Source organism: Patella vulgata, chromosome 7, assembly GCF_932274485.2.
Source record: "Patella vulgata chromosome 7, xgPatVulg1.2, whole genome shotgun sequence".
Taxonomy (NCBI): domain Eukaryota; kingdom Metazoa; phylum Mollusca; class Gastropoda; family Patellidae; genus Patella; species Patella vulgata.
Window position 1 is genome coordinate 68769269 of NC_065885.2, and position 27949 is coordinate 68797217.

The 27949-nt window shown below is 37.1% G+C and overlaps 1 protein-coding gene across 2 annotated transcripts in view; it reads left to right on the forward strand.

Moving 5' to 3' along the window:
- LOC126827696 (cholecystokinin receptor) overlaps positions 1-27575 on the forward strand; it is a 91692-nt gene extending 64117 nt beyond the window's left edge. For both annotated transcript variants that reach the window (XM_050557154.2, XM_050557156.2), the window contains exon 3: positions 22953-27575. In XM_050557154.2, the coding sequence (XP_050413111.1) occupies positions 22976-24154 (1179 nt within the window). In that variant the 5' untranslated portion in view covers positions 22953-22975 and the 3' untranslated portion in view covers positions 24155-27575. The remainder of the gene's footprint in view (positions 1-22952) is intronic.
- The last annotated feature ends 374 nt before the right edge of the window (positions 27576-27949 follow it).

Genomic DNA, 27949 nt, shown 5'->3' on the forward strand with positions numbered 1-27949 from the left:
AGTGTTGTCTGCTGGGTTTAGTAGAGTTATAATTTGTCTCTGTAGATTAAGTCGTGTTGAGATATTGTGACAGTATTGGGTCTTTATATCAGGTTCAGATGACAAGACTAGTTTAACATCTTAAAATACTTTTATTCTCTGCTTCTTCTAACATATTATATACAAAACTTAAGACTCCATAACTAGCTTGTGTTGAGAGAGCCATGTCCTAGCTCGGCTAGGCACGTGCCAACTCCCAACATTACATGGCCGTTGTCCGGTATTAACTCCAGACCTGCGTGGCCTGTCCTGGCCGGACCCGTCTGTCGATTTGTTTCTTAATCTGGGTTTATAAACCCTTCCAAACAAAGGATCTTATTAGGCATCTGGCTAATGTATCATATCAAGTTTAACATTCGATACATGCTAATCAGACAAAGAAAGTTTAAATAAAACATGCCAGCAAGTTAACGTTTACATAATCGTTACTGTCCCACCCACTATCAGATTCAAAGCTTTGGTTTGCTCCCTGTGTTGGACGAGAAAGTTCAATGGGATACTTCAGCATGTTTTACTCTATGAGTGTTGCCGGGCACAGGACAAGGATCAGCGTCTAGTCGGAATGAAAAACTGAAGTCCTGCGTACACGTTGGCGCCTCGGCAGTTGGAATCGCCGTTATCCGGGCGACATTTTATCCATAACACAATACATGACGTACGCCCATCTTCATTCATCTTCAATGGAAGGTGACAAGGACAGCTGTCTAGTCGTTCGGATGGGACGAAAAACAGAGGTCTCGTGTACTCATTGGCGTGCACGTAAAAGATCCCTTGACAGTTGGAATTCGATAGTGCCGCTGTCCAGTCAAAATTGCCCTCATAGCACACTGTATGGCGTATGCCCGTCTTCATTAGCCCAGTTCGGAGCAAAACAGTAGGACGTTAAACCCCATTTCATTTCATTTCAATAGAGTGGCTTGATCTCGTTTTAAATCTCAATACATCTTATCAAGCCCTTCAAGTAATACCCTGCATATTTCGTCACTGATTTCGATTGGCTACTGACCTAGCTGGGAACCTCTCAGATTCATCGAAAGAAAATATCATCGCGAATACCAAGTATACCTGTGATATTCGAGTTGCAAAGTTCAAGGTTCCCTCACTGTCAAGGTCGCCATGTTTGATTTGAATGTGTTTGTTTCACGACCTCTGATAGGACAACGCTATTGTTCACATGCTTGCGGTACAGGGAGATAACGTACCTATAAGTTCGGGACATCAGACTAATCTGTTGTAAAACTCGCGGTTGTTGCTTCAGGAATATGGTCTTCATTAGACCGACTGGTACAGAAAATTAGGCCATTAAAAGGGATTTCATTTCATTTTCATTTGGTTTCCCTACTTCATTGAGTTGATAATCTTGTCATCTTTACACAGAACACCAATTATATCATGCACATGATAACTTGAATCTGTTGTAACCCGTCACAACTTAACGTCGTTTGATGAACATTAATCATGCTAAGTTTCACATCACATGGTAAATTACATCACACCTGGTAAATTACATCACACCTGATGATCACTAAGACCTTAAACTGGAATATTTAATTCTATAACCCTATATAGATGATCTTTTATTGTTTGACTATTCTGAGTACAATTTTGAACTCGCTGGAGAATTGTTTATCGTTAAGATTTCAGACCATTGTTTAGGAATGTTCAGTTTAAAATCTACATTGTATATTAATATCACCCATAATATATAATGGTATATTTGAACTATTAACAATATTTAACTGGCTATCAAAAATATTATACCAGTTTAAATTGGAGGCAGGAGGTCGGTAAACCAAACATAATAAAAATGATTTTTTCTATATTTGGGTGTAATTTCGATCCATATTGTTTTAATTTCCCCAATCTCTAGATCTAACCGTCTCTTAAATATGACGTTAGACTTTACATACATAATTAATCCTCCACCAATTTTATTGCATCTATCTTTTCGAATTATTTCAAAATTAGAAATATTTATATATGCGTCATTAATCTTTGAGTGTAAATATATGTTTCAGTTAGACCTAAAATATCAATCTTATTAGATTCGCCAAGAATAAAATCATTCACTGTAAAATTACTGTAAAATCTGTTGATATTTAGATGACAAAGTTTGAATCCATGATGTTAAGTGATAATCGCCGATGACATTGTGGTATACTGAAGGGTGTTATCAGAGAACAAATAAAAAAAAGGAATCATTTATATTAACACTAGATTGTGGATCTTTGAGTGTAAATATATGTTTCAGTTAGACCTAAAATATCAATCTTATTAGATTCGCCAAAAATAAAATCATTCACTGTAAAATTACTGTAAAATCTGTTGATATTTAGATGACAAAGTTTGAATCCATGATGTTAAGTGATAATCGCCGATGACATTGTGGTATACTGAAGGGTGTTATCAGAGAACAAATAAAAAAAAGGAATCATTTATATTAACACTAGATTGTGGATGATCAACATTGTTTGTTGGATTTTGACAAATATAAGGATCTATTTTAGACGATTTAGCAATATTAATATGGTTGTTATTAAATGAATCATTTGAACAAGTATAGGTTACGTTAATTTTTTTCCTCGACTTCTACACTGCTATTAAAGTCATTATAGTAACAAGAGGAGGGACATTAATGTTATCAAATAAATCTAAAAGAAAAATTCCATATTGAATTTTAATATATACATAACGCTTCTGTGCTGGAAGATATTTCAGTAATACTCGTTCGGCATTAACAGCATTACCTATGTTCTATTGACCATACATAGACCAGTAACTAGAATTGTGATAATAGTTCTTCGCTTTGTGGGCACTTACTTCACACGAATAGCAATACACATCTGGTGGAAGCTTGCAGGATTTGGAACCAATTGAAGCAAATGGGAGTTTTTACACGCTTGGTTGGTTTCAGGATGTCCACATAATTTTTAAATGTTTTAACTAACTCAGCTGTTCCTAAATCACTCGAATGTTTTCCATCTTTCCAGTACATGTTCAAATCATAAGACAATATTGGACGATATTTAGTAAAGGATATACACATCTTTTTATATATCGCATTTATGTGAGCAACGTCCACATCACACCTGGGTAGAACTCGCGACAGGACTATATTGGTAGACGGAGAGGCACCTTTGATATAGTCAATAACCTTGATTATATCTTGTTCGATGCTGTAAATATTTCTTCCTTGGCTCACTCCTGTCATTACCGCCTACCAATATAATAATGTCTCTAAAGTTAGGTAGATGATAGTAGTTCAGTTGTCTGTATATAGTGGGCATAATTACACCCTGTATACACTTCGCTGTTACATTTTCTTTTAATCCCCTTGGGGTAATTCTTTGAAAGATGGAGCTTCCAATTATTAAAGTCACTTTGACTTGATTTTTTAGTAGATGAGTAGCATGCTGTGTTTGGTGGTTAGCTTGATTTGTGGTTTTATGCGTATTTCCTCTGCTATTTTCAGTTCCTTCGGGTTAATTAGCTCTTTGTGGACAAGGGAATGAGTTTGTCTTATCTAGATCTTGATGAGCTGGTGGTATAATGTACATGTAACCCAGTAGGCTTGGTCAAGCTAGGTCCATCAGTTTGAGTGTGGATAGATCTATCTAGTGTCACACGTAGATTTGCCATGTGTACTGGTACCCTGTAGAGAATTAATCCCCTCTTCCACCCTTAATTGCCAAAACTGATTTAACACAACAATGTTTGCTTATTGGGGTAGAACTATGTAAGGGTAATGGGAGTTGCAGGGAGGCGTGACTACTTGATTTATTTAATGAGTTAGTGTCTTTTACACATGACTGTTCCTCATTTCGCTTTTCTTCATTCCATCTGGTTTCTGACATAACATTCCGAATCTTTTATTTTCTTTAGCTTCACAAAAATCTACCTTAAATAAAGGAAATAGTTCATAGTACCACTCAGAACATGTTCAGCCTTGTACATGTATTCTATTTGTTGGGTCATATTTGATGAATAGATATCAATTCTGAAACACAGTTTAAATTAATTTTCTGTTGCTTGTCTTTAGCATGACTTTACTTGGCGTCTATTGATGTGTTATTGTAGAAACTTCCTCTTCCTTTCCTTATTAATGTGTTATTGTAGAAACTTCCTCTTCCTTTCTTTATTGGTGTGCTATTCTAGAAACTTCCTCTTCCTTTCCTTATTGATGTGCTATTCTAGAAACTTCCTCTTCCTTTCGTTATTCGTGTGTTATTGTAGAAATCCCCTCTTCCTTTCGTTATCGATGTGCTATTCTAGAAATTCCCTCTTGCTTTCGTTATTGATGTGCTATTCTAGTATGGCGGTATATTAGATTCAAAATTCTAACATGCTATCATCTAATTTCTTACTTCCATTCATGTAATTTCTAACTTCCATTCATGTAATTGCTAACTTCCATTCATGTAATTTCTAAATTAAGACAATGTATAATCCAACTTCTTTATTTGTTTAATGTAAATTTTAATTCTGTTTCATCTTATTTCTATTATTAAGACGAAAAATGTCTACTTCATTGTCGCTTTACATGTTAGAATTTTGATACTTCTACCTAGCAACCGTCATTATGACGTCGTTTGGTGTCGCCACCGTGTGCTCAATTTGGCGATTGAGCACCTGATCGGGACCATTCTGTTGATACAAACGACTCGCTCTTCGTCAGGTTGAATGGTTTGGCGGAGAGAGAGAGAGAGAGAGAGAGAGAGAAATGGGGTTTAACGTCCACTCGACACAAACTAGGTCATTTCGGGACTAACATACGGTTTAATTTTTTTATTTCAATAATTCGCTTGCGCGTAGAGGTCTTTAGCAGTGGGAGGAAACCGGAGGACCCGGAGAAAACCCACGAGGTTGGACAGGCGACCCTACTCCTTGTCACGTACGACCGGGGATTCGAAACCACGCCAGTTGACTCAATGACAGGCCTTATGATACAGCACGAGTGTCAAAATTGAATACATCGAGAGAAATGAAATGGGGTTTAACGTCCTACTGTTCTGCTCCTATGCTGGGCTAATGAAGACGGGCATACGCCATATAGTGTGCTATGAGGGAAATTTTGCCCGGGCAGCGGCACTATCGCCTACTCTTATATCGAATTCCAACTGCCAAGAGATCTTTTACGTGCATTCCAATGTATACATGGGACCTCGGTTTTTTCGCCTCATCCGAAGGACTAGACAGCTGTCCTGCCAATGCAAGGATCGAACACCCGACCACCAGGCTAGCGAGCCAGCGTCTTACCCACTTAGCCACGTGATCCCCATACATCGAAAGAGAGAGAGAGAAATGGGGTTTAACGTCCACGCGACACAAGCTAAGTCATTTCGGGACTAACATTTGACTCAATTATATTTCAATAATTCGCTTGCGCGTAGGGTCTTTAGCAGTGGGGGGGGGGGACCTGGAGGACTCGGAGAAAACCCATGAGGTTGGACAGGCGAAAATACTCCTTGGCACGTAGTACAACCGGGAAATCGAAACCACACCAGTTGACTCGATAACAGACCTTATAATACAGCGCGCACGTGCTAACCATTCAGCCATCCAACCCCCCCCCCCAAACAACATTGAAAGTGATATGGTTTACAAATACTATTTCAAATATAAGCTAAACAGCATTTGCTAATTTTTATTTAAAACAAGTGCAGGATTTGGAGAATTTTATTTGATTTTTTTTTTACAATTGAGCCAATTAATATTTATATTTAAAATACAGATGTGACGTCATCCTTTGATGTTGGAGTACCATTATTTTAAATAATCGTACGGGCAATGTGCCAAGCGTAACTTGGTAAAATATTGAACTTGAGTGACGTATTTCATTGCAAAGCACGTGCAAGTGTCTGTATTTTAAGTTGTTTAATGGTCTCGAGCATAAGACATTGCGTAATATATTGTAAAAACATTCGGGCACATTGCCCGTACGATTATTTGAAATAATGGTACGCCAACATCAAAGGGTGACGTCACATCTGTATTTTAAATCAAATGAGCACGCAGTAGCGACACCAAACGACTTCATAATGATGGTTGCTAGGTAGAATGTAAAAATTCTAAATTCGTTGATGTGGATGCTAAACGTGTAAAGCATCAAAGAAGAAGACGTTTTTCGTCTAAATAATAGAAATAAGATGAAATAGAATTAAAATTTACACTGAACAAATAAAGAAGTTGGATTATACACTGTCTTAATTTAAAATTTACATGAATAGAAGTTAGAAATTACAAGAATAGAAGTTAAAAAAATACATGAACAGAAGTTAGAAGTTAGACGAAAGCATTTTAGAATTTTGAATCTAATATACCGCCATATTCTAGAAACCTCCTCTTCCTTTCGTTATCGATGTGCTATTCTAGAAACCTCCTCTTCCTTTCGTTATTGATGTGCTATTCTAGAAACTTCCTCTTCCTTTCGTTATTCGTGTGTTATTGTAGAAATTCCCTCTTGCTTTCGTTATTGATGTGCTATTCTAGAAACTTCCTCTTCCTTTCGTTATTCGTGTGTTATTGTAGAAATTCCCTCTTGCTTTCGTTATTGATGTGCTATTCTAGAAATTCCCTCTTGCTTTCGTTATTGATGAGTTATTGTAGAAACTTCCTCTTCCTTTCCTTATTAATGTGTTATTGTAGAAACTTCCTCTTCCTTTCTTTATTGGTGTGCTATTCTAGAAACCTCCTCTTCCTTTCGTTATTGATGTGCTATTCTAGAAACTTCCTCTTCCTTTCGTTATTCGTGTGTTATTGTAGAAATTCCCTCTTGCTTTCGTTATTGATGTGCTATTCTAGAAATTCCCTCTTGCTTTCGTTATTGATGTGTTATTGTAGCAATTCCCTCTTGCTTTCGTTATTGATGAGTTATTGTAGAAACTTACTCTTCCTCTGGTTTTCGTTATTGATGTGTTACTGATGCGTTATTCCATTCCTTTTTATATATATATATTCCTATCATACATAACTCACTACAAGTTTATTGAATAAATATTCTAATGGCTTCCAAAAGATCTTTTAAATCCCGATATTGGCTGAGAAATATCCTCGGAATATTCCACCCTGATTTTGAGTGGAACGGTAAACCTAGATTTACTCGTGTACTCGTTGGCTTGATGATACAGTATTGGGGTGCTTGATAATACAGTGGAACGGTAAACCTAGATTTACTCGTCTACTCGTTGGCTTGGTGATACAGTATATTGGTAAATCTCGCTGTCCTGACAAACCAGTTCTATGGGATAATAATCAATGGTTAATTATACAAATATTACTAAATACCACTGTGCTTGATAACGATAAGAGAATACTTAACGAAACGTCGTTCCTGAATATAATAAACTTGTGATTGGTGTCCCATATAACTGTGTTAGTTCTGTAATGTTTCCACGAGATTAAACTCCACCCGATCATTTTGGGATTACAATTCGCCCCAGCCCCCGCCCCCCGAATTAGGCCGTTAAACCGCATTTCATGTGGGTTGTAGCTTTATTACATAGATGGCCAACCTTAAAGATACATCATATAAGATTTAGATAAACAAGCTGGTCGTTCTTGCTATAATAGCTCAAAAATAGATAATGACAAACGGATTTATTGACAATTCCAGTTACATTACTTGGGCAAAGTGTTGGGTGTTTGAAGTTTTGACATGATACAGTGTAAAAAGTTGCGATTGTCAAGTATCATTGCTACGATAATAAACAAAGTCTCGCGCTTATCCATTTTCATGTTAAATTCATAAATGAGTTCAGTATGGGCTTGTGAATAAATGAGTTCAGTATGGGCTTGTGAATAAATGAGTTCAGTATGGGCTTGTCGTGTGAATAAATGAGTTCAGTATGGGCTTGTCGTGTGAATAAATGAGTTCAGTATGGGCTTGTGAATAAATGAGTTCAGTATGGGCTTGTGAATAAATGAGTTCAGTATGGGCTTGTGAATAAATGAGTTCAGTATGGGCTTGTGAATAAATGAGTTCAGTATGGGCTTGTGAATAAATGAGTTCAGTATGGGCTTGTGAATAAATGAGTTCAGTATGGGCTTGTGAATAAATGAGTTCAGTATGGGCTTGTGAATAAATGAGTTCAGTATGGGCTTGTCGTGTGAATAAATGTCTAAATAATAATTTATATAACATTTTTTTAAATTGAAATTCACAGTAAATCCCATTAATGGTTTACATTTAGACTTCAAAGCGTATTTTTGTAATTGTCTTTCTGTCTGTCACACTTTTGGGACACAATAACTCTCCTAATTGAGGTAGAATGTTCAAACTAGGTGTTTATTAGGTCAATGTCTTGATGGAGTTCGAAGATGAGCATTTTCTGTGTAGCCTAAGTGGAGTTAAGCAATTTGATTGGTTGATGCTTTGTGACAGTATTGGTACTTTAATCAGGTTCTTGGATGACAACACTAGTATATACATCTAATAATAGTTTTATTCTGCTTCTTACAATATTAGGTACAAACATCGTGATGTAAACGACCGTAGAACTAACTATATGGAAGGAGTCATGACTTAATTAGCTTGGCTTAGCATGAGTGTGCTAACTCCAGAAGCTGTCGTCTCGTACCGTCTCGTGCCAAGGCGCCCATGGCCTTAGCTCAGTCCTGGCCGGACCTAACTCCTAGCCCTGCCTGGACCTCTCTCGTATCCATTAGGTACCTTGATCTAGGCACCCGCCTAGCATGGCCTCCTGGACCCGCCTGAAGATTCGTTTCTGTTCTTAGTTTATAAACGTATTCGAGACAAAGGAGCTCATTAGACACCTGTCTAATGTATCAAGCATCATATGAAGGTTTAACATTCAATATAGTTTATCAGACAAAGAAAGTTAGATAAGACATGCCAACAACAAGTTATAGTTACGCAATGACATAAGGAATACTACCAAGATCTCCAGCCGGGTATTGATAGCGACAGGTTTATGTTACAATCACTAATACGTATTTTAATATGGCAGGACGCCTCTATGACATAAGTCATTATGTTATAGCTTTGGGACACGATAACTTTGGTTCTAATTAAGTGAGAGTGATGAAACTTGGTGTATAGTTTTATTACAGTCATACCGTGGGTAAGCTCGATAATGAGCATTGTCTGCGCAGGGTAAGCAGAACGATAAGCAATTTGATTATCCGAGATTTTGAAGCTCGATAACTTTGATTCTAATTAAGTGAGAGTGGTGAAACTTCGTATATAGTTTCATTACATCAATAACTTGACTAAGTTCGGTGATGAGCATTTTCTGCTTAGACTAATTAAATCGAGACTAAGTTCGGTGATGCGAATGTTCTGCATAGGCCAAATAGCGATAAGCAATTTGATTATCAAGCCTCTCTGATTTTAAGTGAGGTAGACTGCTTAAATTTGGTGTAGATGTCCATTATCTGAATGTCGTGACTGAGTTCCATTATCTGAATGTCGTGACTGAGTTCCATTATCTGAATGTCGTGACTGAGTTCCATTATCTGAATGTCGTGACTAAGTTCCATTATCGGAATGTCGTGACTGAGTTCCATGATTAACATTTCCGCAAAAGCTAAGCAGAGCTAAGCAGCTTGATTGGTCAATGCTTTTGGACAAGATAACTTTGATTCTAACTGAAGGGGTGTGATGAAACGTAGTGTATAGTTTCACTACCAGGTACTTCAAAACCTTGATTGTGTTCGATCGTGAACATTTTCTTCTACTTAGACTAAGACAGTATAGATTGTGGCGGGGGACATCAGCCTCACTGTTGACTTGTTAAAGTTGATTACAAGTACGGTACTACTCCTTTGACCTCAACCAAATTCTCCTTTTTTAATTCACAAAAGAACACGATTGTGTCAATTCTCGTGTTGCGCCAGTGTTTCTTTAATGTCGGCTAATGGAAGATTTTACCATGGGCTCCAATATGATGTTATACGTTATCCCCTGGAGGCTGACATTTTATCGAGATCAAAAGCAAGCTCTAAAGTGTTACTTAATTTCCACAAATGTTTGTTAATTTTTCCACTAATACTATTATTCCGTATTAAGAAGCACACAGTTTGGGAATTGAAAACAACACGTCTCTTGAAATAAGTTAAGTGGAAGCCATATTGAAATTTGTTTCTTGTAAAATCAGCGTTATTACACTCGTGATTCTTTCTAATTTTGAGAGCCGTGGTGGCTCGGTGGGTAAGGCAATGGCTCGCTAACTTCCCAGAGATTTGCGCTCGTCAGTGACCTGGACAAAATTTTTCCCATAGCACACTGTATGGCGTATGCTCGTTTTCATTAGACCAGTCGGTGCAGAACAATAGGACGTTAAACCTCATTTCATTTCATTTCACATATCTCTCTCAAAATATCAATATTGACAAGAATCCGGGGACACATAAAATAAATTAGCGTTTTTATAACGAACAAAAGTGTAAGTTCGCTGAACTAGTCATATCGTTTGTAGATGTTCATATGATAACATTTAATTTAGGAACACCCGCTGGCGTGTAATAATATAACACCAATTATTATCTTGTTTGTTTTAAGGATTGCTTTATTCATATATCAGTAATCAATCTACCTACCCTTTCAAATAATCATATCACATGTTATAGGTCGATATTTTCACAAGTAACTGCCTTATATTGAGGTTATGTTGATTTAATTAAATAGCAGTGGTGAGTGGATGTACAATCTCAAGTACAACAATGAAGGAAGCAGTGAGTAAATGATATGTTTGATTACTGACAATCAATATGAGAATCAATGTGACAATCAATGTGAGAAATAAAACTGAATAAACATATTGATTTTTAATTATAGATTTTATCTTACTTTACAGGCATAATCTTTTTTAAGACGTTGTATGATTTACACCGCTGTAGAGGTTGAACTTCCACTGAGTTGTATGTCTAACACGGGGGGGGGGGGATGCGGGCAAATGGTCTAACGCATGGGCTTTAGATCATACAGTCTGGCATTGAGTTAAGTGGCCTGGTTTTGATTCCCCACTTGTACGTGACAAGGATTAGGGTCGCTGGTTTTATCCGGGTATTCCGGTTTCCTCCCGCTGCTAAAGAACCCGACGAGTAAGCGAATTATTGAAATTAATTGTACCGTATGTTAGTCCCGGAATAACCTAGTTTGTGTGTCTAATGGACGTTATCCTCTCTCTCTCTCTCTCTCTCTCTCTCTCTCGCTCTCTCCAAGCGTATCTCTGCGGAATTAGTAAAGAAATACACACCTCCGTGAAACGCTGGCTGACTAGTTAGTGCTAATGAGGCAGTCATTAAGATGATGTCGATAACAGAATGACAGTAATGAATTGTATTAACCCAGGTCATTATTCATACATATATAGAATTATAAACCTTAAATTATTCATATATATATATTACATATATAAATCAATTAAACACCTTTTAATGAACTAGATTTATTTTAATGAATTAGATTTATTTTAATGAATTAGATTTATTTTTGATATAGATGTTACTGTTAGGCGGAACATAAAAGTAAGACATTTAAACCCCATTTTATTTCATTTGGTTAATGTTGGGTGTCATGAATACTGATAGTGGCTCAGTGAGTAGGACGCTGTCTCGATAAACATTCGATCCCGGTTTTTACTGAGAAAGTTCCTTGAGATTTTCCGGCGTGGTTTCACATGAAGAATGGGGGTGGGGGGGGGGCTTGGTTTCACCTGAAGGATGGGAGGGGGCGTGGTTTCACCTGAAGGATGGGGGGGCTGGAAATGAACAGTGTGTAGTTGTTCGGAAGGGACGACAAAGCGAGGTCCCGAATAAGATCCTTTGACATAGAAGTAGCTCGTAGCGCCGCTGTCCGAGCAAATTTTCCCACATAGCACTCTGTATGGCCTGTGCCTGCTTTCTCCATCCCAGTTGACGCTGAACAGTAGGACGTTAAACCCCATTTCATCTCTGTTTTTATTGTTAATTAAGGGCGGCCCATTCAAGGCGTTTATTGTTGGTGTCGATATTTAAATAACCCCAACCCACTCTATTTAAATAACATTAAAGTTTTATTAAGACCTTCTATTTTATGGTAATGGAAAATAATTAAGGATCATAAGAAAAATAAAATATTATAGAAAGCCTAGCTTTATGAATTTAAACCAAGCGCGAACCAAGCCAAGACGTTTCTTAATTTCAGTTTAATTAAACTTAATTTATGATGAACTAATTTTTGTAAATAGGTAATTACAATAAACATATGGTACTGAGTTATGAAATTAAAAATGATTAAACTGAGTGTGGGCTAGGTCAAGTGCCGACTCTTTTCACCAGCGTTTAATTAAACATGACTAATGTAGCATCAGGTTATTTTTGTAAATAGATACTTAGATAAACAGATGAATTCAAAACTTACTCTTCCTCTGGTTTTCGTTATTGATGTGTTATTGATGCGTTATTCCATTCCTTTTTATATATATATATTCCTATCATACATAACTCACTACAAGTTTATTGAATAAATATTCTAATGGCTTCCAAAAGATCTTTTAAATCTATTTTGTGTTTTATTTATGATCTAGAGTAACGGTCCTTGTGGATATTGTTACCACTTTTACTTTAAGCATATTGATTATGTGTCTCGATTGAAATTAACCACTGAAGTCAAGTATCATCATATCAAATCATCCAGGCTTTATTTCAATCTGGCTAATGTTGTTTCATAGTACGTCGAGGGTCAGGGTGGCTTAGTGATTACGACACTAGTTCACTAACTAGGGTTCGATCCCGGGTTCCATCCCGATATTGGCTGAGAAATATCCTCGGAATATTCCACCCTGATTTTGAGTGGAACGGTAAACCTAGATTTACTCGTCTACTCGTTGGCTTGATGATACAGTATTAGGGTGCTTGATAATACAGTGGAACGGTAAACCTAGATTTACTCGTGTACTCGTTGGCTTGATGATACAGTATTGGGGTGCTTGATAATACAGTGGAACGGTAAACCTAGATTTACTCGTCTACTCGTTGGCTTGGTGATACAGTATATGGGTAAATCTCGCTGTCCTGACAAACCAGTTCTATGGGATAATAATCAATGGTTAATTATACAAATATTACTAAATACCACTGTGCTTGATAACGATAAGAGAATACTTAACGAAACGTCGTTCCTGAATATAATAAACTTGTGATTGGTGTCCCATATAACTGTGTTAGTTCTGTAATGTTTCCACGAGATTAAACTCCACCCGATCATTTTGGGATTACAATTCGCCCCAGCCCCCGCCCCCCCCCCCCGAATTAGGCCGTTAAACCGCATTTCATGTGGGTTGTAGCTTTATTACATAGATGGCCAACCTTAAAGATACATCATATAAGATTTAGATAAACAAGCTGGTCGTTCTTGCTATAATAGCTCAAAAATAGATAATGACAAACGGATTTATTGACAATTCCAGTTACATTACTTGGGCAAAGTGTTGGGTGTTTGAAGTTTTGACATGATACAGTGTAAAAAGTCGCAATTGTCAAGTATCATTGCTACGATAATAAACAAAGTCTCGCGCTTATCCATTTTCATGTTAAATTCATAAATGAGTTCAGTATGGGCTTGTGAATAAATGAGTTCAGTATGGGCTTGTGAATAAATGAGTTCAGTATGGGCTTGTGAATAAATGAGTTCAGTATGGGCTTGTGAATAAATGAGTTCAGTATGGGCTTGTCGTGTGAATAAATGTCTAAATAATAATTTATATAACATTTTTTTAAATTGAAATTCACAGTAAATCCCATTAATGGTTTACATTTAGACTTCAAAGCGTATTTTTGTAATTGTCTTTCTGTCTGTCACACTTTTGGGACACAATAACTCTCCTAATTGAGGTAGAATGTTCAAACTAGGTGTTTATTAGGTCAATGTCTTGATGGAGTTCGAAGATGAGCATTTTCTGTGTAGCCTAAGTGGTGTTAAGCAATTTGATTGGTTGATGCTTTGGGACACGATAACTTTGGTTCTAATTAAGTGAGAGTGATGAAACTTGGTGTATAGTTTTATTACAGTCATACCGTGGGTAAGCTCGATAATGAGCATTGTCTGCGCAGGGTAAGCAGAACGATAAGCAATTTGATTATCCGAGATTTTGAAGCTCGATAACTTTGATTCTAATTAAGTGAGAGTGGTGAAACTTCGTATATAGTTTCATTACATCAATAACTTGACTAAGTTCGGTGATGAGCATTTTCTGCTTAGACTAATTAAATCGAGACTAAGTTCGGTGATGCGAATGTTCTGCATAGGCCAAATAGCGATAAGCAATTTGATTATCAAGCCTCTCTGATTTTAAGTGAGGTAGACTGCTTAAATTTGGTGTAGATGTCCATTATCTGAATGTCGTGACTGAGTTCCATTATCTGAATGTCGTGACTGAGTTCCATTATCTGAATGTCGTGACTGAGTTCCATTATCTGAATGTCGTGACTAAGTTCCATTATCGGAATGTCGTGACTGAGTTCCATGATTAACATTTCCGCAAAAGCTAAGCAGAGCTAAGCAGCTTGATTGGTCAATGCTTTTGGACAAGATAACTTTGATTCTAACTGAAGGGGTGTGATGAAACGTAGTGTATAGTTTCACTACCAGGTACTTCAAAACCTTGATTGTGTTCGATCGTGAACATTTTCTTCTACTTAGACTAAGACAGTATAGATTGTGGCGGGGGACATCAGCCTCACTGTTGACTTGTTAAAGTTGATTACAAGTACGGTACTACTCCTTTGACCTCAACCAAATTCTCCTTTTTTAATTCACAAAAGAACACGATTGTGTCAATTCTCGTGTTGCGCCAGTGTTTCTTTAATGTCGGCTAATGGAAGATTTTACCATGGGCTCCAATATGATGTTATACGTTATCCCCTGGAGGCTGACATTTTATCGAGATCAAAAGCAAGCTCTAAAGTGTTACTTAATTTCCACAAATGTTTGTTAATTTTTCCACTAATACTATTATTCCGTATTAAGAAGCACACAGTTTGGGAATTGAAAACAACACGTCTCTTGAAATAAGTTAAGTGGAAGCCATATTGAAATTTGTTTCTTGTAAAATCAGCGTTATTACACTCGTGATTCTTTCTAATTTTGAGAGCCGTGGTGGCTCGGTGGGTAAGGCAATGGCTCGCTAACTTCCCAGAGATTTGCGCTCGTCAGTGACCTGGACAAAATTTTTCCCATAGCACACTGTATGGCGTATGCTCGTTTTCATTAGACCAGTCGGTGCAGAACAATAGGACGTTAAACCTCATTTCATTTCATTTCATTTCACATATCTCTCTTAAAATATCAATATTGACAAGAATCCGGGGACACATAAAATAAATTAGCGTTTTTATAACGAACAAAAGTTTAAGTTCGCTGAACTAGTCATATCGTTTGTAGATGTTCATATGATAACATTTAATTTAGGAACACCCGCTGGCGTGTAATAATATAACAACAATTATTATCTTGTTTGTTTTAAGGATTGATTTATTCATATATCAGTAATCAATCTACCTACCCTTTCAAATAATCATATCACATGTTATAGGTCGATATTTTCACAAGTAACTGCCTTATATTGAGGTTATGTTGATTTAATTAAATAGCAGTGGTGAGTGGATGTACAATCTCAAGTACAACAATGAAGGAAGCAGTGAGTAAATGATATGTTTGATTACTGACAATCAATATGAGAATCAATGTGACAATCAATGTGAGAAATAAAACTGAATAAACATATTGATTTTTAATTATAGATTTTATCTTACTTTACAGGCATAATCTTTTTTAAGACGTTGTATGATTTACACCGCTGTAGAGGTTGAACTTCCACTGAGTTGTATGTCTAACACGGGGGGGGGGGGGATGCGGGCAAATGGTCTAACGCATGGGCTTTAGATCATACAGTCTGGCATTGAGTTAAGTGGCCTGGTTTTGATTCCCCACTTGTACGTGACAAGGATTAGGGTCGCTGGTTTTATCCGGGTATTCCGGTTTCCTCCCGCTGCTAAAGAACCCGACGAGTAAGCGAATTATTGAAATTAATTGTACCGTATGTTAGTCCCGGAATAACCTAGTTTGTGTGTCTAATGGACGTTATCCTCTCTCTCTCTCTCTCTCTCTCTCTCTCGCTCTCTCCAAGCGTATCTCTGCGGAATTAGTAAAGAAATACACACCTCCGTGAAACGCTGGCTGACTAGTTAGTGCTAATGAGGCAGTCATTAAGATGATGTCGATAACAGAATGACAGTAATGAATTGTATTAACCCAGGTCATTATTCATACATATATAGAATTATAAACCTTAAATTATTCATATATATATATTACATATATAAATCAATTAAACACCTTTTAATGAACTAGATTTATTTTAATGAATTAGATTTATTTTAATGAATTAGATTTATTTTTGATATAGATGTTACTGTTAGGCGGAACATAAAAGTAAGACATTTAAACCCCATTTTATTTCATTTGGTTAATGTTGGGTGTCATGAATACTGATAGTGGCTCAGTGAGTAGGACGCTGTCTCGATAAACATTCGATCCCGGTTTTTACTGAGAAAGTTCCTTGAGATTTTCCGGCGTGGTTTCACATGAAGAATGGGGGTGGGGGGGGGGCTTGGTTTCACCTGAAGGATGGGAGGGGGCGTGGTTTCACCTGAAGGATGGGGGGGCTGGAAATGAACAGTGTGTAGTTGTTCGGAAGGGACGACAAAGCGAGGTCCCGAATAAGATCCTTTGACATAGAAGTAGCTCGTAGCGCCGCTGTCCGAGCAAATTTTCCCACATAGCACTCTGTATGGCCTGTGCCTGCTTTCTCCATCCCAGTTGACGCTGAACAGTAGGACGTTAAACCCCATTTCATTTCTGTTTTTATTGTTAATTAAGGGCGGCCCATTCAAGGCGTTTATTGTTGGTGTCGATATTTAAATAACCCCAACCCACTCTATTTAAATAACATTAAAGTTTTATTAAGACCTTCTATTTTATGGTAATGGAAAATAATTAAGGATCATAAGAAAAATAAAATATTATAGAAAGCCTAGCTTTATGAATTTAAACCAAGCGCGAACCAAGCCAAGACGTTTCTTAATTTCAGTTTAATTAAACTTAATTTATGATGAACTAATTTTTGTAAATAGGTAATTACAATAAACATATGGTACTGAGTTATGAAATTAAAAATGATTAAACTGAGTGTGGGCTAGGTCAAGTGCCGACTCTTTTCACCAGCGTTTAATTAAACATGACTAATGTAGCATCAGGTTATTTTTGTAAATAGATACTTAGATAAACAGATGAATTCAAAAGTTATCAAAAATTAGTAACGACACCGTTCATTTCATCTCAACCAAGACGTTTAAATTGTATCCATTTCAGTGCGGCTAACCCTGCTATCCGCAAGTATCATAAAATCACCCTCTTGATGTAATATGTGAATGCCAAATGAATATAAAATGTCGGCATCGATATAAGTAATACGTATATAATAACAGACAGCTTTATAGATGACATTCATTTGGTTTATTAACTGTAACGTTTCAATGAGGTCACTCTCACTGATATCAAACAATGATACAATCAAACAATGATATACAAACAGGTAACAATAAACTAATAAAAAGACGGAAGTCATTCAAAGGTAATGTAATATGGTGTTAACCATTAGTCAGACCTAAGAAACTATTAATTAATCCTTTAGGTATGAGGTCATTGTCCCCACAGCATTGGCTAAGTGATTAGACACTGGTTCGCTAGCATGGACGTCGCGGTTTCGATCCTAGTGTTGGCCGATAAACTTCACCGGGTTTTCTGGCGTGGTTTCCCCTTGTCATTGGTGTAGGATGGGACGAAAAAAACGAGGTCCCGTGTATACATTGACGTGCACGAAAAAGATCCCTTGGCTGTTGGAATTCGATATAAGAGTAGATCTTAGCACCGTATGCCCGTCTTCATTTCCTAGAGCGTAATAACATAAAGTTAGATTGTTGCGGACCCTTGTTTACTTTTCTTCTGTTTTAACAAGTTGATTAATCTGGTTAATTAATGACATATAATATCGTTAAAGAACAGTCGTCTATAAAGTTGTCTGTTATTATATATGTTGCTTTCACCAAATACCCTTTAAAGATAAAATACGTATATATATCAAACATAAACTGTCACCGTCTGTATATATATACCACCTACACAGTGAAGTAATAAAAATGGGGAAAAACAATAAAGAAAGCGTATGGGAAAGAGAAATGGGGTTTAACGTCCACTCGACAAAAACTAGGTCATTTCGGGACTAACACATGGTTTAATTGTATTTCAATAATTCGCTTGTACGTAAGCGTTATTAGCAGTGGGAGGAGAAACCGCGGAACCGAGACATCCAGATGAACTTTCTCGGCCAACGCAGAAACCACCTGTTTAGTGAGCCAACGTCTTACCCACTGAGCCACCGTGGCTTCTGCCGTTTTCAATAACCCAGTCGGGACAGCCCAGTAGGTCGATAAACCTCATTTAATTTTCATTAAAACGAAAACTGAACTATAAAAAACCATAACAAATAGAATCCACGTAAGCAGTTTCGTTGAGTCTCATCTAACGTATTTCCTCGAGTGCTTTTTTGTATAAAATTTTTTTTAGCGACATAAATATTCGGCTGGCAGACATTCGTATTTTGTTGATGGCCTTCTACTAAGACATTTACAATGGTCGTTCCAGACACCGAACAGAATCATAATTAGATTTTCATCACAGACATTTAATCTGAACAACAAAATTCACAGGGTTAAATTAAAATCAGATTTTCACAGACAAATAAATTCGACATTTGCTTTTAACATGACAAACATATTGAAACTTGGACTCCCGAGTAAAAATGATTTAAGGTTTTCTAAAACCTTCTGAAGGAGATAAATCACGTCGTCCATTATAACTCGATGTTTAAAAACGTGAAATAAATCTAGAAGGCACTGTACAAGATTAGAGAGTGATATCCATTATATCCAATGTTCGTAGTTATTCTTCAAGGCAGGATAATCGAGAAAACAAATGGTTACATTGTTTACGATGTCTGTTAGATCTAGAAATGGACAACTTACAATTATTCAGTTGCTCTCAAGCTAGTGTTTCTTTAGCTGTTAACATTTTTATACGCCCACATTGATTCGATTTTCATGAGACTTGAAATACATGTTTATAACCTAAAGATCTTGGTTCCTTTCGATATTCGCGCATATCGGATCGTAACTCCCTGAATTATGGCCTTTGATTTTAATTTTAAAAATCCCGTTTTTAGCGTTTGGTTCCTCCAGAGGTCACAATTTTTATCCGATGTTTGAATATATCACCGTTACACCCTAATCTAATGTCGTTTGAGTTCGAATGGGCACACCTCGTACGCAAATAGTGTAAATATATGGTATTACACGGTTGTAAACCCTCTAGAGGCCACAATTTGAATCTGGGTTTCATGAACCTTTAATTTTATGTTTATATCACAAAGATCTTGGTTCCCTTTGATAATCGCGTATATCCGAACGTAACGTCCTAGATTATGGCCCCTGATTTTTCATAAAATCGCATTTTTAGCTTGTTGAGCCGCTAAAAGTCACAATTTGTATTCAATTTAAAAAAAACATTTAAATATATCACCCTTACACATTAATGAAGGTTGAGTTCTAATTTCGTAAAATCTGACCCAAACTACTGCCAGAAAAAATGGCCGCTCCTTGTACGCAAATAATGTAAAAGAATGTAATAACAAGGTTGTGGACCCTCTAGAAGTCACAATTTTTATCCTATTTTGGTGAAACTTGAAATGTAAGATTATACTCCAAAAAATACCGGTTTCTTTAGATATTTGCGCATATCGGACAGTATCTTCCTCAATTTTAGAGGTCACAATTTTTATTCGATTTTACAAAAACTTTAAATGTTCCACCATTACACCCTAATGAACTTTGAGTATTGAATTTCATGAAAATCGGACTGAATCTCCCTGACAAAATGGCCGCTTCTTGTACGAAAATAGTGTAAAAGTATGTAATACCAAGGTCACAATTTTTATTCGATTGTGATGAAACTTAAAATATCTTTATATGTCAAATATCTCACCCCATGTCGATAATTGTGGATTTCAGACCATAACTCCCTGGATTATGGCCACTGATTGTACGAAAAATGTCCTTTTTATTAGCTTGTTCCCTAGCCATCTCTTGTAAAATGTGAGTGTATCTTAATTCCGATGATCTTAATCGTTTTAACCAATGTTACAATATAAATGATATAGGGGTTTGACTATTTTCGATTTTAGCTGGACGTTTAACTTGTACAATATTGATGAAGCGGCGGTGGCTCGGTGAGTAAGACCCTGACTCGCTCACCAGCAGGTCTCCGGTGGGCTGAGAAATTTCCTCGGGTTTTTCCGACGTGGTTTCCCCCTGTCAGTGGTGCAGAACTGGGGGGCTGACAAGGAACAGTGTGTATTCGTTCGGATAGGACGAAAAGTCGAGACCCCATGTATACATTGCCGTGCACGTAGAATAATCCTTGATATTTGGAAAGAGTTGGCTATAGTGCCGCTGTTCGGGTAAAACTTCTCTTATAGTTAACTGTATGGCATGTGTCCCCCTTCATTAGCCCAGTCGGATCAGAACAGTAGGACGTTAAACCACTTTTCACTTCATATGAATCGTTGACCGTCTAAGTTCGATTATAAAATAATTGACTTGATAGAGTAAGCATACCCTGACCCGGGCACGATGTCTTAATAGCGAATTTTTATCATAATTTGGAACCCTTTTCTTTAGTCCGGATGGCACAGAAACCTATTTCATTGTGTTTAATAGTTTGGACATGGACTTGGAATCCAGAAGCCACCACTGAGTTCTAGAATAACAAGTCTATTTGTCCGTGTCTAAAGAAGCGATGCGGAATAAAGTGAACTCGTCGAATGAGAAAACTGTACAAGAGGAAGTGATACCATGTGTTCCAAAAATGGTAAATACAAATATCCCACTTCCCACGCGACAGCTGCCTTACTTGATAATGACGTGAAATCTAAATTCATATCTGACTTCCTGTTGAGTGTATCCATGGCATCATGACTGTTACACGTCACTTAAATAATATTATATTTAGAAGCTATTATAACAATCTCCAGAGAGCACACCTGCTTCATAAATTGATAATGAAAAGTGAATATATTGCAAATTTCATTCAGATTATTTTATTCTGAGGGAAGTTATGAATGTTTGGAGTTTTGACGAGAATAGTGTAGTCTCGATTGTCATTACTACGATAATAAATGAACAAGATTTTACATTATACCCATAACAGATTAAATACCACGTAATACCCCAGTCACCCAGTGGCCCATGGAGATGGATTGTGTGCTGTTCATGGCCCAGGCTGTTGGTATATGTTTCGTTCATGTGTCTAATTAATAATTTCAATACCATTTGAAGCCGGAAAGCGTCCCGTAATAGGTGGATTTAGCACATACATAATGCAGTTTTGTTTGGTTCTTTTTTGTAGTTTAATTTTCGTTTAACCTCCTGTAAACGCCATTTTATTTCATTTTTCCTTTCCATACAAAATTTTCTAGTGTTGTACACGCCTCTTATGTCTTTTGGACCCAGACTACTAATTCTCTCCCCACAGACTTCAACGATAATCTTTGACATTTCTTGGTCTATGACATTTATAAAAAATTCTTTCATGTCACCGTGAAGTCATGTTTGTATGTGGTGACAAGTTCTAAAACACTCGAGACCTTTGATGTCAAATGTCGGTATCTAATATTTAACCCCCCAAAATACATAAACCGGCATCTCAGAACTTTGTCATTAAATATTTAGGATACATTTGTTCAAGCCTAAAATATTATTTAAATTATCAATTAGTAGACATTTATGAACACGAGAAGACCTTAATCAACTCTCTTGCTCATAGGATGGTGCCGATTTCAAGCAGATTAGGACGGTTGGGCAATTCAATGATTTAATTTAAAAATGGAAAAGCTAAGTTAAGTCTCGAATAACCAGCAATAAACAGCAAATGTACATATCTTGTCAAAACTGCAGTGATAACTTCGATCAGAATAAAGTAATTTGAATGAATCTATTTTTAAATCTGTTTCATGTATCTTGTAAAAGTCCAAATACAAGCCCTGTAGTAGTTTATTTAAATGTAATGTCACGTGACAGCATTATATAGATTATACAATCACGTGTCCTGTGAGAAAAGAAAGAAATCTATAAATTTAATTTAAGTTCAACAGATGTGTTGATTTAAGGTCCGGTTATGTTTGATTTTACTGCAGATCATTCAACCATTGTTTCACGTCACGTTCTTATTATTTTCTTCCAAGAGAGCAAGGGAGAGGTTGATAGAGGAGTGTGAGAGAGAGAGAGGGGGTGGATAGAAGGGACGGGAGGAGAGAGGGAGGGGGAAAAGAGAGTTTAACACAACACAGACCAGACTATTGTGATACTAAAATATGGTACAATAATTCGCTCACACGTAAGGGTTTTTAGCAGTTGGAGGAAGCTGGTGGACCCAGAGAAAACCCATGAGGTTGAACAGGGCGAGTCATGTAAAGGGTTGAGATAGAAACCACCCTAATTGAATCAATGACCAACTGCATGGTCTAAGACGCACACGTTAGATTACTCGACTCCTACAACCTGCAAGGTGAATAAAAACTACCTTGGTTGCCTTGTGTTTTGGTTACCTGTTGAACTACCTTGGTTGCCTTGTGTTTTGGTTACCTGTTGAACTACCTTGGTTGCCATTGTGTTTTGGTTACCTGTTGAACTACCTTGGTTGCCATTGTGTTTTGGTTACCTGTTGAACTACCTTGGTTGCCTTGTGTTTTGGTTACCTGTTGAAATGAAATCTTCTAATCATGAATCCTTTATCTTTACAGGTTGTCGTCTGCTTAAAATTAAAATGGAGGTTGTGAATTTAACGACGACAGATAGTGCCGGATTGACAGCCAAGGAAACAAGTTCCACAGGAATGGAGGATACAAGTTTAGCCATCGTGTGTATCTTAGCCATATTAAGTGTTTTCGGAAGCATTGGCAATGGATTGGTATTATACGTATTCTCTAGAAAAATGGATAATGTTACATCGACGGTGTTTATCTTGGCATTGGCGGGAACGGATTTGATAACATGTCTAGTGATAATGCCGTTCACAGCCGTCGCTATCATCCTAGAAAACGAACTGAAATACGATTTCTTCTGTAAGCTCTACCATTTCCTTATAACTTGTAACGTTCCATTGTCAGCCTTCATCATGGTGGCCATCGCCGTCGATCGCTATTTCTGCATCTGTAAACCCTTTCTACACGCCATGAATCTGCGGAGAGCAAAGATCGTAGTCGTTGTTTTGAGTTTCTTTGCTTTTATTTTAGGGACTGTGACTACGTTAGCTTACGGCGTGTACTACCGGGAAACGGTTACCCACACAAATCAAACCCTGAATACTACAATGAGTGATAGTGGTGCTGGTAATTCCAGTATTCAAGTCACCAACGTTACAGAGACTCGAATAGTTTACAGAACAGAGTGTAACGGTAATTATCTGCTGATATCACAGTCAGTTATAAGTGTCTATCAGAAAATATACGCTTCATTGTACCTGCTATCTTTCCTCATTGTATTAGTGCTATATATGATCATCTACAGATCCGTCATCAAACGACGTAGATGGCGCCAGCGACAACGTTCCGCTCGCCCTTCCGGTAAATCTGTGGCTAGTTGTGTGACGGAAGTGGAGGTCATGGAATTACCTGAAAACAATGGCGTCTCATCAGTGAAACACGAAGAATGCGTACGTTTGAACAGTGAAAATCGTAAATCAACCAAAGGGAAGAGAGACTATGACTTTTTGGCCAATATTCGAACGGCGGCCATGTTGTTTGTGGTTACCATAGTATTTATAATAGCGTTTTTACCGTCGTGGCTGATGGCGCATCGACTGATAAGCTTTAACATAATCATTTTTTATATGTACTTTCTTTATAACGTGGCTAATCCTGTTATATATTCGTTCATGAATCAAACCTTTCGCAAGGAATTAAAAGCAATGTTCCAAAGAGGACGGAAATGCGTCGTGCGTTAAGAAATGGTGAATATATTATTATTACAGACGAGAAGGATTGACATCTTGTATCATAGTTTGTTATATAGATATTTAATTTTGTTTTAATTGCGTTTCGTTAAAACGCGGATCATACAGTCGGTGTATTTGTAACAAACCCTACAGTTTAGTTTAATAAAACGGGCAAATTTTAGTTCACAAAGAGTTCGGAATATCGAGGTTCAACTGTACATATTCGGAGAAAAATTTTCTTTTTTGCAAAACAACTGTTGTATAATAATATAATATACTCCTTAAACTGTTTATAATTTGTCAGGTGTTTCCAGGTGTCTTTATGTCTATATAGTCTGTATATAATATTGATTGTTGCGCGAGGGGGCCGATTAAATATCGACCCGGAACAGTTCCGTGTTGCTGTTTACAATACCAACATTGTTAATATCATCCAGGTATAAACTGCTGCTGAATGATTGTCTGAGTTGCATCAAATTTCCAAAACGTAAAATGATCAATTCAGAATTTTACATATTTGGTTATATACAGGTCCATCGGAAATATTCAAATTATATAGTTCGCAAAATAAGAAACACGTGTATCGAGCCATCGTTAAAATTTATACCTGTTTACTTTCTCTGAGGGAGTTGTACAAAGGTTTTAGTAGTTTTGAGGACATACAAGACGCCATATAATGCTTAGTCTTAGACGTGTCTATGATTATTTTGTGCATATGATATTATTTAAAATTATTGTGTTGATGAGAGTGAGAAAACCTCTTTATGCTAAGGTTTACGATTATCTTCTATGTGGTAATATCATGATAATTATCACAAAGCAATAGGTATTTAATGCAGGTGTGTTAATTAAATAGGTATTTAATACAGGTGTGTTAATTAAAGATGACATAGATATAATTTTTTTAATTAGATATACCTCTGTGATTTATTAATGGGGATGTATTTCACATTAAGATTTGAAAGAATTAACCAAATTTGTTTTGTTTTCATTTTAAAAGTTCCGTGATTTTTTTTTGTTTGTTCGATATTAAAGCCAGTGTCAAACGGAAGGGACAGCGACATCGATGTCGGCACCTTCCCGGTTAAGGCTCCACGGTCATCAAGCTTGACATCTGCAAAAATAACAAAATTTGTTTCCTTTTTCTTCTTTTTTTTTTAAGAATTCGGTTATTTTTATTTTTTGCTCGATGTTAAAGCCAGCGTTGGCGGCAACTTCCCGATTGAGAATTATCGGTCAGGAAGGTTGACATCTGCACCAAAAACGTCATAATTCCACGACGTCTTCATATGAAGCCGGGGGACCCGCATAGAAAACCAAGAAAGGAAATAACTTTTCGGGGTGATAATTTCTCCATGTTACATCCCACCCTGGACCGATTTAGACAATGTATTGTCTAAACTATTTTTTTTTTTGATTTAGTTAAGATAACATTCGTGATTGAAGCGAACTCTATGTTGCTGCCCTTGACTGGAAGCACCAACATTACAAATTTGGAAACATTACAATCGTGTTTAATTGTGTTGTGTGAAAACCCAGTATTTTATATGATTATGGATAGATTCAACCAAATTATTAACAGTATCTGTAACGCTTCTGTAAAGTGCGTCTATTGCAGTGGGTCAGAGAGAGAGAGAGAGAGAGAGAGAGAGAGAGAGAGAGAGAGAGACGCAATCAAGGTTTTGTCGGGATTAACATATGGTTTAATTTTATTTCAATTATTCGCTCTCACGTCGGGAGGAAACCGAGGGTTCCGAATAGAACCCAAGATGTATAAGGTGGAAATCTAAACCACGCCACTTGGCTCAATGACAGGCCATATTATTATCTAAAGCGCACGCGTTAAACATCCCCCTCCCACAACACTATAGGAGTAAGTAGACTTCATAAATAGACATATAGGGACGTGGCAGCGAAAAAGCAAAAGTACATCATCTCAGAAGCATCCTTGAAAGTTGGAATTCGAACAAATCACACTGTACGGCGGGTGAACCGATTGGTTCATTCTGTGATCTGATTGAATCTCTCGTAGTCGTGTACGGGGCAGGATATGTTGTATTTTTATAGAAAACCCGATAACGCTTCTCATGCTTTGCGAATACAACCATGAATCAGATAGTGTACACAGATTTCACCTGGCAGCACCGCTAAAAGATTTTATGCGAAAGGAGAACCAGGCGGTAAATGTGTGGAAATGGACCAAAATTATGAACATTTTGTTTATACAAAAAATGTTGCTTAGCTTTCAAATTGCCTTGCATTTTGTCTTCCATATTGACCGAGAATGATCAGACTTTATGATTTGATGTATGGATGGTGTGAAATATATAGTGTCGGATTGAAACTGTTGTGGGTACAGTAGACATCGCTATAAATTTATAACATAGGTCATAGGTCAGTCGACAGATGTATGGAACACCAATAAGGTCATTAATCGACATTTCTAACAATTTAACATCGATATCTAGTAACAATTATTAACTTCATTTTTGAATAGATCAAATAGTTTCGTTTTTACAATACGAAGTCTGGGTGGGATCAAAGCATGACATCAAAGCATGACCTTGAGGTGCAGCAATTAAGAGATCCCCGTCAGTTGCAGGGTACCCTGGGATTTAAAGCCATGTACTTTCATTTGTAAATTGTGAATCTAAATTGTCTATGTAAACGATACTCCTTATAAGATATATAGAAAACAACTATATGGATATACTACTTCTGAATTTATTAACATGCTAAATTTGTTAAACATCTTTATTTGCTTGAAACCGATACCTGTATGTGTATCGAAACATAGCATGTTAATAAATCCTGAAGTTGTATATCCAAATAGTTGGGGGGGGGGGTAAAAGATGTATATATTTGTAGAAAAGCTACTATACTAAACCGAAACACCGTTGGCCTACTATAAACTAATGGTTGCCGGTCCGCAACAATTTCCTAGACTTGGATCCCGCAGTACCTCTAGCCCTGTGTCTTACAGAATCTTGATCTGTAGATGATGGCTCTCTTCTGGTGTTGGCCGAGAAAGTTGATCGGTATTTTCCAAAGTGGTTCCTCCTTGTCAGTGGTGTAGGACGGAGGGCCTGACAAGGGCCAACGTACAGTTGTTCGGGTGCGATGATCTCATCTACACATGGGCGTGCACATGGGAGATCCCTTGGTAGTTGGAATTCGATATGAGAGTAGGCCGTAGTATCGGTTTCCGGGCAAATTGGCACTCATAGCACACTGTATGCGTATGCCCGTCTTCATTATCCCAGTTGAAGCAGAACAGTAGGACATTAAACGCCATTTCATTTCAGTATCATTCGATTAATGGTCTGTCTGGTTTTCCATAGATATGCCTTCTATGTTTACTGGTATTATTTATATGTAAATTCCATTTTGTGATTATAAGCATAGAATATTATTAAAATATCTTAAATTACCTGTTATTTGTTTTCATCAATCTAATCCTGATCGGCTAATTTCCTTCAAGTATACTGAATGTTGTATAACGAATGGTACGGGTGTAGTCTTGATTTCATTATGATAATTTTGTACCCACATGGACTGGTAAATGTAATATGTGAAGTACAGGTCCAATTTTTTATTGGGTGGGGGTGTGGGGGTGGGGACATAACTTCCGGTATGATGGATTACAATTAACACCCTGTTGATAATCCATGTTACGTACATCCGTACGAGTCTTTGTGAACGCTTAAAGCACGTGCATATCTGGTTACCGAGAATGTCGGGTTTGGTAGGGCAAAGATATGGTATAGACGTCGATAGCGGTATGCTGATAGAAATGTTTTGGAA